Source organism: Mastigoproctus giganteus, chromosome 7, assembly GCF_048544385.1.
Source record: "Mastigoproctus giganteus isolate SK-2022 chromosome 7, ASM4854438v1, whole genome shotgun sequence".
Lineage (NCBI taxonomy): Eukaryota > Metazoa > Arthropoda > Arachnida > Uropygi > Thelyphonidae > Mastigoproctus > Mastigoproctus giganteus.
The window spans coordinates 16,959,442-16,978,255 of NC_143581.1; the positions used below are offsets into that span (position 1 = coordinate 16,959,442).

Below are 18,814 nucleotides of genomic sequence, written 5' to 3' on the forward strand. Positions count from 1 at the left end.
ACGGCCTTCTATGGCGATAATCTGAAGCCATTAGCATTACAAGTGCATAGACCGCCTAAACTCCTAGCAGTTGCTTAGGAGTTTAGGGCTATGCATTTGTCCCCCAAAGACCCTCAAAGTTGAATGACTTTGAATCAACTCAAAAGAACTGTTTATATTTGGAGAAAGTTGTTCTATAATGACATTCACTTTGATGGCAAAAAGTGAAACACTTAAAACTGACCCTTGAGGAACTCCTCATCTTGGTATAAAAGACCGAAATATTGTGGATCTTATAAAATAGTGGAAGAAACTGCAGAATAAAAAAAACAAAAAAAAAAAACTTTCAATGAAAATAGGGAGATGGCCTTTAAAGATAAAGAACTTTTAAAATAAGAAATCTCCAACCCACGACGTACTCCAAAAGAAATGTAAATTGGGTACAACTATAAAGTTGGGGAAAATTCTTTCTGTACTCTATAATATTATATCTAAAACTGAAAGGGATTTTTTCCCTCTCTATATAAAAAAAATAAATAAATAAATAAATAACAGTAAAAGTCTAGAAACGCATCAACTTCATGACGGCAAACCAGTATCCTGTGGCGCACCAGTTGTGGAACCTGCTCTAGACCCCATCTGTGTCATTGTTTTAAATTGGACTACGGGCATATATGTCCGTTTTAAAATAAATAATTAGAAAATATAACGTTAAGTTGCACCGTGTGATCTTTTATTCAGCTACTGCGCATGCATCTCCTGAAGATCAGCAATTTATAAGCAAAACGTAGTATTTTAGCATAAGTTACTTTCTTCTTTCTCTAAACATCTCCAGCTGCATCTGCAGTATTCTGTCGGAACTTTTGATCTTGCCGATAGGAAATAAAACCCACTAAAACCTTCTCAAACTACCGCCACCACCCACTGCGACACAGGTGAGTTTCTTCGATCGCTTTAATTGTGAGTCACAAATGGCCACAGTTCCCGGGACAATTTACTGTAATGATCTTTTTGTGTCTATAGTACTGACTGCTGTTAACGTCTTTGGCCTTTCCTGGCTGGTGTTTGTCTTCCTTATATCCTTACGATAACAGCCCCACCTATTACTGAGGCGAGGGGAGGGGGTTGCAAATAAAGTTGCACTGCTTAGCAGAGTAAACGCTCGTTAACCGTCGGCATCCGCAATAGAAACATTCAGCCATCATTATGGAAAGTGACCGCCAATGTTGTTAACCCCTTGCTGTTTCGACATTCAAGTCATTAAGCGACTCATTATTTCTAAACTTGCCACAGACACCTAAAGCAACCCAGTTCTCACAGATAACCCACTGACATCATATAATTGAATTTATTTTTGTGCCTTTCACTTGGTGAAAGGCATGGGAAATTAGCAAGAATATGCACAGCGCCGCCTAGGTACTATCCTCGAAGTCTTTTCGTATTTTCCTGCAAATTACGTGAAATTGATTTTTCTAGATATGGATAGGACACACAATTCCAGTTTTTTTTTTTTTTTTTGACGGGAATATCGGATTTATAATTCCCAATTATTGTACAATAGGAAGCCTGGCAACAAAATGAAGTCAATAAAAAATATACTTTATTACTGACATTTACGCCCTGGTGAGCAGCATAGTCGGTGGTATCGCCTTCCTTCCCACACCGGGTGGAAAAGACCCGAGTTCGAATCCTGTCGATGACGTGAGGAATTTTTATGGGCCCTTTTCACAACGTGGAGAGTTCATCTAAGCGAGGATAGTCACTGTTCTTTTCTTCTGAAAACTCGGGTTTTTCGTCCAGCAAACAGAAAATCGACCACAGAACACACGCAATTTACAGACCGTATTGTGCTCTGTGTGTGTTTTAAGAGCCAAAGCAACTAAGACCATGCAACTGTTGCTCAAGACCGAAGAATTCAACAACAACAATAAAAAAATATATATTTTGTCTCGACGGGATGCAAACCCACGTCTTTTTCAAAACTGTTGTTGTTGTTATTTGGTTTTTTAGGAGCATATTGCTCCGGGAATATGCGGTGGTCATTCCCTGACCTTTCCGCATCCTCCGTATTTGGTGGTGACGGGCTCGAACCCCGGTCTAATCAAGAAGCGTGTGCTACGCATTGCTGCTCCTTCCCACCTGGCTACGAAGGCGCCTTTCAAAGCTGTCTAAAAGAATGGTCATCCTAACTATTGTCAGCCACGAAGGCAACGCATTTAGCAGACTTGCATCAACATAGTAAAATTGTAGAAAAACCAACGGAATTATATTAGCTTAAAGACAATATTTGGTTTTAAAAAGGGCTTTTAAAGGAAAAAAAAAAAAAAAAAAGAAATTCTACTCGGATGCAGCCAAAAGAAAAGGTTTCAGCAGAAAGTTCTGAGGTGGACGCGGATTGAGTGAGTCTGTTGAAACTAGAGAGTAGAAAATAGACAATTTTGGTTCCCATACAATATAAATAATTCTTCTGTATTAACTCCCCCACCACAAGTTTTTGTCATGAAAAGTTCAATTTATTACTAGGTAATAATTCATTAAACTCTCAAAAAACGTCCAGTCAGAGATTATGGACAAGACCCTGCTTATTGTCTTTAGTACTTTACGAGGATCTATGGCTAAAGATATCAACAGTTGCGTTTTGCTTTAGCTATAATATTTGGACAACTGTTTCCTTCAAATAGCTCTGACTCGCATACTAGGAAGCACCTTTGTGGCCTAAGGTAGGTTTAAATATGTAGGGTCAGAGAACATAAATACAGACGAAGATAAAGTTACATAAAAATGCAGCGAAAGCTGAGAAGTGTTAACAAAATTCTCATTCGATTTATGACTTGCAAATAAAAAAAAAAAAAAAAAAAAAAAAAGAAAGAAAGAAAAGGAAAAATGAAAGACGTGACCCTACTACCATGGACAGCCGTATTCACTACAGGAAGTGAACTGAAGGCGACAAGCTCTCACACCGTGCATTTCAGTGCTATTGAAGGTTAAAGACAAGAGAAAAATGCTTTGAAGAGAAGGGGCGCCGACCCTGGTGACAAGAGATGGAATAGAAATGAAGTAAAAAGAGTTGATCGATGGTACTCGAAACACAATTAAGATCCTCATCACGTTCCAGCTTTTAAATGGCTGAAAATTGAGTGCACCATGACCTATCAATATTGGCTTGACGTGGCTCCAGTTAAGTGCTCAGGAAAGTTTCTTTATGAAGACTGACTATAAGCTTGGAGCTTGCGGAACATCTGCAAAACATTTTGCAGATGTTCCACAATTTTACTATTAATTGCAAGCAAAACCATAGTATCATTATCATTCTCAAAGAAGTTAATAGCATAGCTTGAGATATATATACCATACGACCAGAGCCGGCCCGCCTATTAGGCGAACCTAGGCGGCACATTCCAACAAAATAATTTTTTTTAGTGGTTAAAAAATAATTATTTAAATTAAATAAATAATAAATATTTCAAAATAAATCATAATAATATACAGCATTCAGATAAATATTATAGATGAATGGGGTGGGAACAGGTAAGCTTGTTGGGAGGCAGAGCGTTGGATAGATAGGCGGATGGATAGTACAGAATACAACTGGAGCGCAAATTAAGTCTCGCCTAGGGTGCATGAAACCCTTGCGCCGGCTCTGCATACGACTGTCAGGTTCTTACTTTATATATTTATTCTTTTTATATTTATTTTAATCATATATAAACATTTAAGCATAAAATATATTTCCGGTTGTGAAGTGTCACTAGAGGGCGCTCCTCTGATAAAATTAAGGCATATTTACGAAAACAGTTTTAATGTGATTTTATATTATATTATTCTTGTATTTACTTTTATATGTTTATTCTTTTTATATTTATTTTAATCATATATAAACATTTTCAAGTATAAAATATATTTCCGGTTGTGAATTGTCACTAGAGGACTCTCCTCTGATAAAATTAAGACAAAATTTACGAAAACAGTTTTAATGCGATCTAGTTCCAAATACTGACATAGGAAGGCACTCACCAGAAAAGCAAAAACAAAAAATAAATACTTGGCAAATTAGTAACGTGCGTTTCCTTGACAACGTAAGTTAAATTTCTTCATTGTCTATTGAAATACAGTAAGCAGTTTTTCCTATGCACGTGTTTCTTTTATTTTACAGATAAATGCGAAATTCAATTTACCGCATTCCTTTCTATTGTATATAAAGTTTGTCCACATATTGTCCGCAAAGTAACCATTGATTGTCTTTCCTGTCAAACCATAATCTTAAATCGGAATACGGAGGGTGACTTAATATACTATGCATACAGAGCAATGCATTTGAAATAGGTGACCTCGATTTCTTTTCAATGTAGCAATACAAATACTTGCACAACTTCGGATGTCAACTTCCGAAAAAGTAAGGTTCTTTAATTCAGTATGCAGTGAAAGACTGGGTCAGGAAAACTCTTATAAACTCTACTGGCCAGCTTCTTACTTTGTATATCCATTGCCAGAAGTGGTAATGACTTCGTGTCCAATGGCCAATTACCCTATACCTAAAGAAATTAAAACAACATATGCTGTTCTTATACTGGACTTTCAACCAAAAGTCAGATTTCACGCTTATGTTCGGATTTAGTTCTTATGTGTGCTTGAAGCGTAAAATGCCTTTATTTTGGTATATTAATATTTAATTTGGTATAAGAAATTTAATTCTGCTAGGAGAGAGTTTTTTTTAATCTTAAAAAAAAAGTTTCTCCTATTATCACCAAGAATATGATGACTAATCCATCTTTTTTTTTTTTTTTTTTTTAATAAATTCTACGCCTCCATAATACATTCCTCCCTGCTATTGTCACAAAATTAGTCTAAGACATTCTTCTGAGTACGTATAAGCAGTCCGTTACACTGCCAACGTTGTTGGAAAGTACAACGGCTTGTAAAGGTCACTCCAAGGAACCTACCAGTCATTCACATCGAATTCACCCCAGCTTTCGATTGTAGTGTTCAGTGAAGGGTGAATAGGGGCCAGTAGAACGATTGAAATCCGAGATAAGGAAGATGGGGGGGGGGGGGGGGGGTAGGCAGCAGATGATTACAGAGCACCGAAGCTCTGCATGAGTGGAGGTTCACCCAAAAGAAATCAAGTTTAACCTCAAGCCACAGGTACATGAAAGAATCGATCTTATTTTTATCGTGATCTCTTACTACCAAATAACTTCATAACTGCTTTTATTACATTGTCTCAAATATCCTGTTCTATCAATTGTCTCGACTACTGAAATGGGAAAATATATATATATATATATATATATATATACAAAAAAACTTATTTAAAATAATTTTTAAAATGCAGCGTCACGTTAAAGTTGTCACAGCAGGAGCTGAATATTTATGTAGATAGCAATTCCTAGTGAATGATTATCATTAGGTGCAGCTTCTCCTAATCTCTCGGCACCCACACACTTTGAGAATATGTCCTAGGCCAGTGGTCTCAAACTGGCGGCCCGCGGGACGTCAAAAGCAATTTTACACGGCCCGCGAATACATTTCAATTATGTATTTGTTGTAAATAAAATTTGTAAAAAAAAAAAATTCCGGCCCGTCAGCTGCTTTCAGATCGTGCATTCGGCCCGCATGCAATTTGAGTTTCAGACCACTGTCCTAGACAATCACTGACCCAGTGATTGTTTTGCTTTTCTGAGAGCCCAGGCAACACCCGAAGGAGACTTTTTTTTAATCCCCAGCTCTGTTTACTCTTCCAAACAAATTCAATGAGTCATCAGAATGAAACGACATCTTTAAGAACAGTAAATCGGAGAAAAAAAGGGGGGGGGGGGAAAGGGCGTTCGGAACACTCTTCCGGATTATTGTGGCCTTCGATGAAACTTGTCAGTACACAAGAGATGGTGACACAGAATAAATCGCAGAAAAACAGGATATAGTACAACACAAAGGTGTCTGAAGTTAGTGCTAAAAGTTGGCCGTATCAAATTAAAATACTGGTTGCGTAAAAATCAAGGAAGTTTTGTCTCTCTTTGCATCAATCTTAACACACCAGAACAAAGCAGAACACTTCCTGCTAAAATAGCAAATTTTTCAATGAAAGAGATAAATATCGAAAATAGTACGTTGATATTAGCAGATTAAATAAATACCAACATTTTAAAATGAATGAAATATGGCACTCCAGAAACGTAAGGACAAAAAGCATAAGATGTAATGAACCAAAAGTCAGCGCCCTCTCGTGTAATTTTTAATGGCTATTTTGCATAACATTATATTAATTAACTACAGTAATCAAATACAATGATTTCTAACAGGGAAAGATTTTAAAATTAAGGTCACAACAGTTACCAGTCTACAAGCCTTTATAAATATTTGCACAGTACGATGGCCATTCTCGAAGTTAGAGCAATGTTAATATGAATTCGTGTCACACCATCGGAGTGACAGTCTTTGGATGGATGGGAGGGGGGAAGAAATAGTCTACAATGACCTAATCAATAGGCTAATGATCGCAACTTCATGTCTACCCAATGCGCAATTAGTTGCGGGACAAGTATTACTTAACAACTCTAGATGGAGGATGAATCAGTCAACATGGAAATACCAGTCACGTGAATGACAAGCAAGGACAGACGACAAAGGGCATTCACATATTCTCTGTCTAGTCGTGTGTATACTGCTGTAAGAAAGTTTGGGGGACAAGATCACCAAATACATTCTATTATATTGATAGGAATTAGAGCTGAAGTTATTTTAAAGAAGCGGACCACGTGGTTGAATTCATAATGGTTGAATTCATTAAGGTAAAAATTATCAGTTATCAAGTGCTGAAGGCCACTACCAGACCATCCTTTATGTAATGGCAAATATGCTGTTTCTTGTATTCTTCTTGACAGTGTGATCGTCTCGGAGTATAAACAAGAATTTATTTTTTATGTAAAACAAACGCGGAGTTAAAGCGCCATGAACGGCCTCTGGAATCATCTAAAATTCCGGAAGTATGCGAGATAAAGCCGAGTGGGATAAAAATGCAAATAGGAAAGACAGAAAGGATAATTTTACAGTCGGAAGACTAAAATTACCTGACAATGCTGATATGCTTGTATTTATAGCACGAATAAGAACACCTATATTATAACAACACACGTGCGAGCATTTTCTTTAAATTACAAGAAATTTTATCCCCGTCATACTTTCACATCTAAGGATGTCAACTTATTATAGCGGGTTCCACTGACCTGCTAGCGACGGAGGTGAACAGAGAGAAGAATGTATTCAGTAACCAAGTCAGAAAAGGTCAGTTGAATATTTCTTCGTAAGTGCTGGAAATTAGGATTTAAAATGTTTAGAAACAAGTATCTTTTCTGCCCCCTCACCCCACCCCAGAAACTAAAATAAACCTGCCCGTACTCTCAACACTAAAACAGCAAACACCTACTCGGAACAAAATTGTATTCCACAGCAAAACCTGCGGGTGTTAGTAATTACCAGTTTCCTGGAAAATTCGTTTTACTCAACAGGTCAAAAGACCCTTTCATTTATCTGCGGAAGCAGGAGCATAACACACGGACTCCTTAAGGGACTACAAACCACCAACGACTTTCAGTAATAGTACCCTACACTGTCTTATCTCTCTCTCTTGAGTCTTATCCTCTTAAAAAAAAAAAAAAAAAAGAAAAAAAAAATTAGGGTTATGTAGTTAAGATGAACTCAGACATCTAGGATCCAAAACGAAGTTATATAAACACACACAAGAGAAGTTTCAAAGTTGAGATTTTCGGACGATAAGAAATCTCGGTTTTAGTAGCTAGTGTGATATATATATAAAAAAAAAGGGTGATGAAGTCACTTCTTGGATCATTTGACCCAAGTCTTAGTCGTGTTGTCAATACCATAAGATTGCCGTATTAAATAAAGCCGGTTATTCGCAGTCTCACGGAAGCCAGGTTAAAGTTCAAGACACGAAACAAGGGGCTACCCGGGGAAGAAGGGAACTTTGCACCAAAAGCTATTTTAGTGCTTTTTATTCAGGGTTAAGGAATAGGCGAAGATGACTATGCATCCCACGCAATGTTACGAATTTAAAAAAATATATATAAATAACACCCCTAATCAAAGGGAGATCAAAGGTTAATACGAAACTGAGTGATAAAAAGTGCGCCCGCATTGTTTGAGTGTGTGTTGACTAGGCGCGTGCGTGGGCAGGTGAAAATGACGCCGATTACGCAGAAACTAGGACTGACTTACCTCTATGAGTAGACTGCTGGAGTAGTTTGGGGTGTGGAGTTTGCGCGTTATGCCCGACAATCAGTGATCCAAGCGGTACGAAGCTGTCCTACTGACTGCGAAAACGACTTCATGCTCTACTGGCCACCACGATCTTGTCATACTGACCACATGAACTCGTGAACCGACGCCAGTAGAATAAGTGAGCTATTTATGGCAGATTATCAAAACATCAGCTCTCTCTGTGGCACATTTTGAATTAATCTATTTAGTAATTTCTCCGTCCTTTGAACCAAAATGTTTACAAACTACAGAAGTGTAAATTTAAAGTTTAGAATAAGTTTCCAATCCGAAAATTTCCCCAGAGGGCAATCTTTGCAATGCTACCGTCAGTCATTGACACCCTGGTGAATCAACACAACAGATATGCAGTACCTGCTTGGCATTTCCTGTTATGACATTCTTTATTGCAACCCACGAAGGATTTCGCATACTACTAACCTTACTAAAAGTAATTATCTTTGAATATGCTATATGAACGTGTTGGACTGTGAGAACTCAGTGACTTAGCGAACAATCTTTTATTACGATCTTTTTTAACACGTAATTTTCTTAATAAATCTCTTTTCGAAATGAATCCTAGAAGTGTGGCCAAATTTTGGCTCTACATATTTTACAAATTATCAAAATGTGTTTATTCAATAAATGAACCCAAGCAGCAAACGACCACTAAAAATCATTGGCTTATTGAATATCTTCCGGAATAAGTATTTACACTATGTTACCAAAAGTATCAGGAGATTATGAACCAATATGGCAACGGTCAGATCATATTTTATAGTGCAGGTCTTCCTTTGAACTGTAAAAGAAAGGAATCTTCATAAAACTTAGTTGGATTTGACACCAGCCAAAGGCAAACCAAACATGGAAAATCCACCTTGATAGGGGAGATAAATCTAGCCGTTTTCCACTTGCGCATACTTTTGTATGGGCCATACGGCACAAGAGAGATTTAAAAAAAAAAAAAAGGTAGGATCCGTTGACATTGGTCTCATGGAGGCACTTGTTCCAATGATTAACCTGCAAGCTAAAGGAAAACTTCCTTCAATCCAGCCTATACTACCCCATTTGTTCTAGCATCATTTAACAATGAAAATTTCGCCTTCATTAATTTTACTGTCCCTCCTCGGAGTCTTATACACCTTAATCACATCCCTCCTCTGAAGACCTTACCTGTGATTCCAATATATAACAATCTGTCGTGGGATAGAGTGAAATGGTTTGCTAAATTTAAAACAAACAATGTTAAAGTTATATGCTGCGTCCAACTTCTGAATAATAGTTTGAGTTATAACACAAACTATTATGTTCAGGAGTTAGTTAAACAAGATATGCTATTGTTGTTGAAATAGCATTTTAGGATCATAAGCGACTAAGGCTATACTGCTCCGGGATTTTCCACGATTTTCTGTTTGCTGAAAGAAAAACCCATTTATCCTCGCCTGACACCGACTAACTCGGCCACGTTGTGAAAAAAAGTCCATAAAAATTCATCCCATCGACTGGATTCGAACTCAGGTCTTTTTCATCTGGTGTGGGGAGGACGGCGATCCTACGAACTGTGTTACCCACGTGGGCACAAGATTTGCCCTATAATGTTTCATTAATATAATAATAAATAAATCATAAATTTTCTGTTTATACTCCGGGACGACCAAACGATCAGAGGAGTTTATAAGATACACAGAATACAAGGAACAGCACCGTATTCAGCAGTCACGGGCTTGAATCCCGGTCACTCAAGGCACGTGTACTTATGCAACCGCGCGTCTGCTCCAGCACTGCCCTCTATAATATTTTTAAAAAAAATCCGCATTTATTAATGTCCCAATAATTTTTCTAATTGGGGTATACAGTATAGCAAGTACTAAGAAATACTGGATCTAAGCAAAATAATTTCCTTTACTCTAACCAAAACAATATTGAAAATATGTACTTCATTTATTTGAATATTATAAACTTTCATTGCTTTGGGGAAGGGGGAGATTTTATCTAACGGTGTTGTTGACAGTTACGTTTGTAATAACGACCCGGATATTGTGGCCAAAGCAATGGGAACAGATTTATTCTTCTGCTAAATTAACCAAATACCAATTTCAAACAGAAATACGAGCAACCTATTTTTACTTAAACTAATGGAAACAGGTTACATCACTTTAAAAATAAGCAGCACCCACCTTAAAAAGATTTGTCGTCACTGCTTAAGATGCACAGCAACAACGTAAGTGTGACCTAATCGGAGCGCTCATCGTAATCATACTGACTTGCTTCCGTAGCGGACCGTTTCTCCGGTAACTCTACACGCCGAAGCCAATTGTTCCAATTCTTACGTAGCGGACGCTTCAAAGTGAAGGGGCTGAGGGGGAGGGGGGAAGAAGGCAACCCATAAAAACGCAGGTGAATTCCCAATGCAATAAATTCTTTTTCAAAAGAAAGAGGTCGCTTCTTCAATGATTCATCTCTGCATTCATGGGGAACCCAATGCACCCCTCATTGCCGTATTACTCCTTCGGTGAGTAACTCCACATACAATCGTAGCCTCCAGTTACTAAATGATTACAAAAACAAAAGACCGTATCACGTGCAAATTGTCAGTAAATAAAAAGCAGACGAGACTATTCTGCTGCGCTGTCGAAGCATTGTAAGTTTCATATCAAGAAAAGGAATGTCCGATTAATTTCAGGGAAAGGAAGGTATGTAGGAATACTAAATGCGCATAGTGTTTTACAACCCCATTACGTTTTGACGAAATGAAAATATTCGCGTGTTGAAAGTGTTTTTCTTCTCTCTTCCTCTTTTTTTTGGTTCATCTGTTTCGAGAAGCTAAGAAATTCACCATTTCTAATCTCCTTTCCTAGTTCATTATATGAAGAGAAAGAGGTCTTATCTTTCTAACGTTCTTAAAGGCGATTATCTGAGAATCTGTCAAACTTTTGTTTACCAGCAGAGAACGTAACTGAAGTAGAAAGAAGATGGTAGTTTAAGTGGGAGGTCTAATGGCAGGAAGTGCTGGGAAGAGGGAGTGAAAATAAAAGATAAGGCGGGCGAGATCTCCTATATCAACCGGGAAAGCATTTCTCATCCCTCCCTCTACTCTGAACTATTTATAGAACTAGATAATGAGATGGTGATCGCCATGGGCAATAGTTTGAAACGGATAAGGGGAAAAATTATTTGAAGGCAGAACTTAAACAATGGAATCTGGAAAAAAAAAATTAGATGTTATCCAGCTGGTTTCAGTAATTAAGGTACAAGTCAGGAAAATATAGCGCGAAGGTACGAGTAGCAAAGTTTGGCTTAAATTTCTCTGTAATGTATACGGGATTTAGGCCTAACTAAGCCAATGTAATAATGAATGGTAGTGGCATTGCAATAAATACAGCTTAAATAGAAATACATTCGTTGGCAAACATCCTTCATTGCCTTAAAAAATGCCAACTTTTCGGGCACATTTTTCTTCTTCTCCACTTCAATTTGCAATCTAAAATGGGTTACTCATATTTGCACACAGCACCCGAGGAAATGGTCCAATGCGTGTGTTCTCTCATGCGAATGTCTGTTGAATGTCCGACAGAACATAGCTACGACCTTGAACCAAGGTTAGTAGAGACCCACGGGTTGGTTCACCTTCTCCCCTCTTCTGACTGGTCAACGACCAATAAATTATAACTGTCTCCAGAAACACGAAAACAATACCTCCAGGCAAGATACCATGAATGCAACTGAAGAACACACCTAAGGAGAAAAGAGAAATAAGAATTTCTTCTGGTAGAAGAAACACACCCGTCTGCACTAGCGTGAGAGAAAAATAGAATTTAAAAAAATAAATAACTAAAAATAATTTCGACTTGTGTTTCCTGGATACGATATAGCTACCAGGTGTACGCTATGAACGTCAAGTAGCATTTATTATTATTAGTGTTGGCAAAATAGCTGTAAATAAAAATCTAAAAATCAAACATAGCAAGTCACAAAAATAAATTTAAATTTTCTTAAGTTCGAAAAAAGGGAAATGGGTTAAAAAAAAAAAAATGTCCTCTAAACGTTGAAATGTACATAGATATTCTTTATATAAAGTTTTGGCAAACATTTTCAAGCGATTGAATGTTTCTCCAAAAAAAAATTCTCCTTAAAAAAATTTTTTTTTTTTTTTTTTTTTTTACTGCTATACTTCTCCAATGGGAAAAAAAAAAAAAAAAAGATGCAAATAGGGGGACTTTTACCATACCTGAAAAAGACTTAAATTTCCACTCCCTTCTAAAATTTCAGTTTTTCTCTTTTGGTTGGTGTACAATTCAATGCGCCTGCTCAACATAAAAAGCATGGCGCATTTTTAAAAATGCAACGTAGTGCGAGTCTACATTTTTCTAATTAACAATATTTAATAAAGGTAGGTAGCTATAAATATTGAGTCTAACAATAGTTATTAGACGTTATAAAACATCTCAGTGGCAACGTCATATATTGCTATTTTTTGTCACGTGGTTCGAAGCAATTATGAAGGTTGGATTTTGTTTATCACCTCATTAATAGAATACACTTTAACTAAACTAGAATTTTACACACACACATTATATATATATATATATATATATATATATATATATATATAATGTTTTTATATACATAAGTAAACAATAAAAAATTAGGAAACAAAGAAATGAAAAAGTATAGAAAACCACGAACATAAGTAGCTGCATAACGCAATATCCAACAACACGTCGTGTAACCTGTAAAAGCAATATAAAATAGAGATAAAAACGGTAAAATAGCGAAGAAAAAATTAAATAAACAAGACAGAAGAGGAGAAGGAAGATACGTAGTAGGAATATGTCTAAAAAATTAATTTTAAAAATATTAAATAAGGCAAATAGAGCCAAAATTATATGCCAATAATAAATTTAGATTGGCGCCCACAGAGGCTAAAGAACAAATCACAAAAGAAAACAGAAAGAAGAACAAATAAGGAACAAACGAAGACAACCGTTACATCCAATCTCAGAGGGGCCCTGGATACGACTGCAAATATTACTGCATTATATTCTTACAACGTATCTTCCTTTGTTAATTTGTCTTTTCGCTCTTTTTCTGCTTTTCTCTCTCTAGTTTATATTTTGCTTATATATATATATATATGTGTGTGTGTGTGTGTGTGTGTGTGTGTGCGTGTGTGTGTGTGTGTGTGTGTGTAAAAATGATAGTTTAGTTAAAGTGTATTTATTAATATTATATATTAATTAAATTATATTTAATTAATCAAATAAGTATAATATTTATAATTATGTAATAATATTAATCCAATATATATTATTTGCATTTTAATAGTACTGTAATAGCAAAAATGAAAACTACACACAGCGACCTCTACTGTTTATTATCGAGATCAGAAACAGCGAATTTCATCTAAAAATTCTACCCCCCCCCCCCCCTCAACACCACAGTTAGGTGAAGAAATCCTTCTCCACCTAACTGTGGAGAAGGATTTCTTCTCTTTTTCGCAGAGGGAAAAAAAAAAAAAAAAAAAGTTCTTTTATCATAAGCAAATTATGTTTATAAATTTTTTTTATTTTTCTATATAAAATACTGACATTATTTTTCGAACTATTTCAGATATTTTCTTTAAAAATAAAAATTGTACTTAAACGCCACTCGTTAAAATTCATGCGCCATAAAGACTGTACAGAAAGCGATAGGATTATATTTACGTTTTGTTAGTTAAATAAAATTTCGTTTCAGTACTGTATTATTATCCTATTTGATTCTTTTATTTCTTACAAAAATGTCACTGAACTTCACTGTTGTTTGTTATTGACACTGGTAGTCAAAGCTCACAAGACGCTGTCCGACAGACGGGCGCCCAGTGGCATTCTCGCACCCAAATCCTGCACGCAAAAATTCATCGCGAGAGCAGAATGAACCTATTTTCTTTTAGGAAAATATCCACCCACCACACAAAAATAAAATAATGAAAACATTTTCAGAAACTGAAGGCACTTGGATCAGAAATGGAAGGAAATCTGATTTCCCTTTTTAATATTGCTCGGTTATTTTCAGTAGTCGCGAGCAACTGGCAATTTAAAGGTCATGAACCAGTCATTCCACCTCGCAAGTTAAAACCGAAAATGTGAAGTCAATATTTGTCCCCCCACCCGAATGTGGCAGGTAACAGGTCACACTACCCTTGAACCCAGCTTCAACTGCCTCCTACTGAGCTAAGATTACGGGGGGAAGGGGTCGGCTCTTCCCCCAATTATAGTTTTATGAATGGTCACGTAACGATTTTCCCACCACCAAACACGATGGAGAACAAGCCTCCTAGCGTTCTTTCATTTGTGGTCATGACCTCCGCTGCTTCACGAACAGTACGGGAGGTGATTAGAATTTTGTCGGAAGGTGTCGATTGTGTCCCCATAGGTAACGATGAATCGGCAGATTCTTCGCACAGCGAGCAATACAATTGTCGACCAACACCTGGCAAAAGGGAAAGCGCTCCCAAAAAGGTAGCCCCACCCCTTCTGCATACACCTACACGTATGGTTAAAACGACAAAGGAATAAACAGAATGGCTGGTTTTCGCAAAGAAACGATGCCTGCTTTCAAATATCGAGTCACCATGTAAAAAATAAACAATACAATAGTTTGGCAATCTTAAATACTTTCTCAATAATATAGAAAAAGAATCCAACCTTGAAATTTAATCTATCTTAATCTGAGTTGACCTAAGTAATAAAATAAACAGATAAAAAATAGTGCAGCTGTAACAGTAAGTTGCCATCCAGAGGAAATAATGAAAGCTCACGGCATGTGTTAAATTGACAGCATGCTCAGCCAATGAACGACCGCCCCAGTTTATGAGTTAGATTCCCGTTGAAGAAATTAATTACTTTTTTCCAGCAGACGGGAGAAACAGTCTCTATAAACTAAGTTGGTAGTTCATTGGCCGGGTGCGCTTTCGATCAAACACCGTGTACCTTTCTGGTTGGTACTCGTAAATCTTTTTTAAGTAAAATGTAGAAATAATAAAATAAATATCTCAAAGTTTATTTATTTAAAAATAATGAAAAATAAAAGCCAATAAGTCGAACTGTGTTTACTTACCTGACTAGATTCTTCTTCAAATGTTTTTAATTGCAGACATTTCTCCAATTTTTGCAATCTCCTCTCTGCCAAGCTAACTAACGTGCCCACAGCCCTGTGTAGCTCACTGTACAGTACCTGACATCTCTCCAAAGAATCCCTATGGAAATAGAGAGAAACCTACCATGATCTTATATTATCTGGTTTCATTTATTGAGAGTTATCCAATTAGAATCCAACCCAATATACAATACAACAAAATTTTTATTAAAAATGAATAGAGAATTAAAATTATACATTCATTCCTTCTATGGTGGCGTGTTTGATAAAAAGAATATTATTTTGATATTTATTACTGAATGTTTCTTGGCACTGAAAAAATTTTTTTTTGTATGGAAGGGAATAAACGCGTTCTTTTAGGGAAAAACCAAAATTACGCAAAATACTAACAAATGTTGTCACAACGAAACTGCCTTCTGCCACAGTCTTAAAAAAAAAAAAAAAACTCCATATCCAACGATATTTGCTCCGTTGCCATGGTTACGTTGGTTAGACTTTCAACTTGAAGTATCACCAAGTTGAAAGTCTAAAAATTCCGATCGGCAACCCATACTGGCTTCTAAACGTACTGCCTCTAAACAGGCAGACCACCTGATTAATATTGATACATCTGGCCCGGTACGCATACGCAGGGGAAACTTCTGGCAAAATAAAAAATGGAAGTCTGTCCGATTACTTTTAGCCATATGGTGTATTTCTGCAATTACTTGGTTTCAGAAGTTAAATATGCATAAGAGTAGTTCCATTTATGGCCGCAAGAGTACGTGACAATATTAAGAATTGCGCAGGCAGACTTACAAATTTCAAAGGGTACAATTAACCACATTCAAGCAGGGCTGAACACGACTGGATAAAGAAACATGAAGCAAAGAGTCGCACCCCTGAAGACCACGTGCGGGGTCAACAAGATAATTGAAGTCCAGACTATAAAAGATGGTCATCGGAAGTGACGACGTCGTCAGTTTACACTGCAATTTTTCGCACAGCTGGAAACGGATGAACAGTGGCCGATGAAATGTGCTTTTCTCCCATCTAGGTGTGAACACCCAAGATTTCATCTGGGTGGAGTCACACTACTCAGTGAGACACTGAGTTGTGTGGGAACACACCATTCCAGAAAGAATTAACTAGACATGTCATAGTACCTACTCGAATCAGATTTTGGAACACGCATCCCATTCGTTAGTGTGCCAATACTTTTGGTAACGTAGTATACGTTCGACAGAAAGTCCATGAAAATTTAACTCATTTACAGTTACATACTGTGGTCGTTCAAACATATGTAAAACAATAACAAAATAAAATTTATATTCCGAAAAAGAAAAATTAGACGTAACATTTCAAGTGAACTAAAAGGCTTTTATATAATTACTTACCTGTAGTCTGAATTATGAGGAGATTTTTCCTGGTAGGATTGCAGTTCCTTCAATATAGTTTTGCCTTCCTCCTCCAGATGGCGCAAGTGATCGTCATTGAAAGTTTGGCTCACGTACCTCTTTTGCTGTTCGATCATTTGGGCAGTTAATGCTACAGAAGGCGGAACCCGGCTACCTTTAAGTTCCTGCATAACTCTCACTAGACGGCGCCCGGAAAGGCGACACCCATTCACGAATGGCTCTAAGAACTAAGATTGAAGGTTGCAAAAAAAAAAAAAAAAAGGGTTACATCTGATTATTGTTCTATAATGAGGCGTAGAAATGATACTAACACTTATTTTATTTATTGATTTGTTTCTTGGTTGTAGTTCCTTCAGCTGTCTTGCACAGTAATGGGAAAGTACAACAGAAGGAAGTTGAATGGGCTGTTATGACAGTTTTTAAAATCTTAAACTTAACGTAATTATAAAGCAGCGGATTTTGAGAAAAAAATAGTCACGCATTTGGCAAAAACGTAGCTGGTAATAAAACTGCTCTCTTGTGACAATGGAACTTTACTGTAATCATCATGCGCCATAACGCCCTCTACTGGTATAAAATGAGTTGACATTTCGAATATAAAATTTATCTGATGTAATGAAATCATAAAGCACTTAAATTTTTATTTAATTAAAATAAAAAGCTTTAGACAGTTTGCAATATCGATTGATTTAAATTAAAGCATACATATTTAAATTAGCTATCAAAAATATTAAGCCTTTTGAAGGTTATTATATTAAATAAATTTGAATGTTTGGCTTACCTTACGAAACCCCATCCACTCCTGATGATCATAAACATAAGTCCCATCGTGTTCTGTCAGGAGCTCATCTCGCTTAATTAACTTCTGAAGCTTTTCCATTGTAGCCACAATTTCATACTATTAGAAAATAGATTTTTTTAATTCACTCTTTTCCCAATTCAATAAAATGTTTTTTTAATGCAAATGTCGTCTTACTCTGGAAAGCATGTTTATGCTTGTGGAACTTACCTTAACCCTGCTGGAAGGAAAGGGATTGATGTCAACGCGTTCAAATCCTCTTTTCCACACAACAACTGTGTTAATAGCGTTTGGAATATTGGCCTGAAAAACAATTGAAGGAAAACTATTAAAACAGAAAAATAAAATAACTTTCTTATCGACCTGAAGAACTATACTTCGGGAGACGTTCACAAAATACGTAACGCAAAGTGTGGGGGGGGGGACAAAATAAAGTTGACAATGCTGTTGTTATAGGGATGTTCACGAAGTTAAAAAAATCTGCGTACCATAATTTGTGAATGGTCCCTTAAGGAAAGTATTTTTAAAGTAAATTAGGTCACCGTGATTTCACTTATTCTCAAATAAGCTATTGCTCATAAGAGTTTTGTTTTTATTGTCAGAACCGGCTCCAGGTCTATCAGCGGCCTGTGCGAGATTTTTTGGTGCTCCCTCTCCAACTTTCTATTAAATTAATGCATTATACTTTTACTATTAACTGAAAAATACTTGCTTTTTTATTTTAAAAAAGAAAATGTATGAGCCTCTGAAATATAGAATCAAATATATTATTTATTCATTCGAATGCGCGATAACTGAAATCCGAACTCTTCCTAATTGCTTGAATCGGATTGACTTCATATCACGACTTCCGGAAGATCGCCACTTGAGATTTACAGTAAATCAGTGAGCATTTTGCGCCCCCTAAATTTTGGTCTTGCGGTCTCGCACTCCACCGCCCCTGTTAAGTGTAATAAACAGAAATAAGGATAGTTTTAACATATTAAATTATTTTTTAATAATAACGTTTTTAAATAAATAATTCAATTAGAATTTTTATAAGATTTTCGCCAATTCTTTGATACTATTTCTCATTATTTGACTCTTGCTAGAACTTGAGCTTCAAGTTGAACAAACATTGAAAATCTAAAGGAGCAAGATCAAGGAGTATACGGGAGGTGCGGTAGATCATTTAATTCCCGGATGAATTCCCTGCTACAGGTTAAACTCTATTAAAGAACAGATATCTTCG

General features: G+C 36.5%; 1 protein-coding gene across 1 annotated transcript in view; it reads right to left on the reverse strand.

Moving 5' to 3' along the window:
* The window catches only part of LOC150082585 (puratrophin-1-like), a 140,544-nt gene that overhangs the window by 103,697 nt on the left and 18,033 nt on the right, over positions 1-18,814 (reverse strand). Inside the window, exons 5-8 of the mRNA XM_090378702.1 lie at positions 17,794-17,886; positions 17,566-17,682; positions 16,764-17,011; positions 15,349-15,487 (exon numbers count right to left, since the gene is read on the reverse strand). Of these exons, the coding sequence (XP_090234828.1) occupies positions 15,349-15,487; positions 16,764-17,011; positions 17,566-17,682; positions 17,794-17,886 (597 nt within the window). The remainder of the gene's footprint in view (positions 1-15,348; positions 15,488-16,763; positions 17,012-17,565; positions 17,683-17,793; positions 17,887-18,814) is intronic.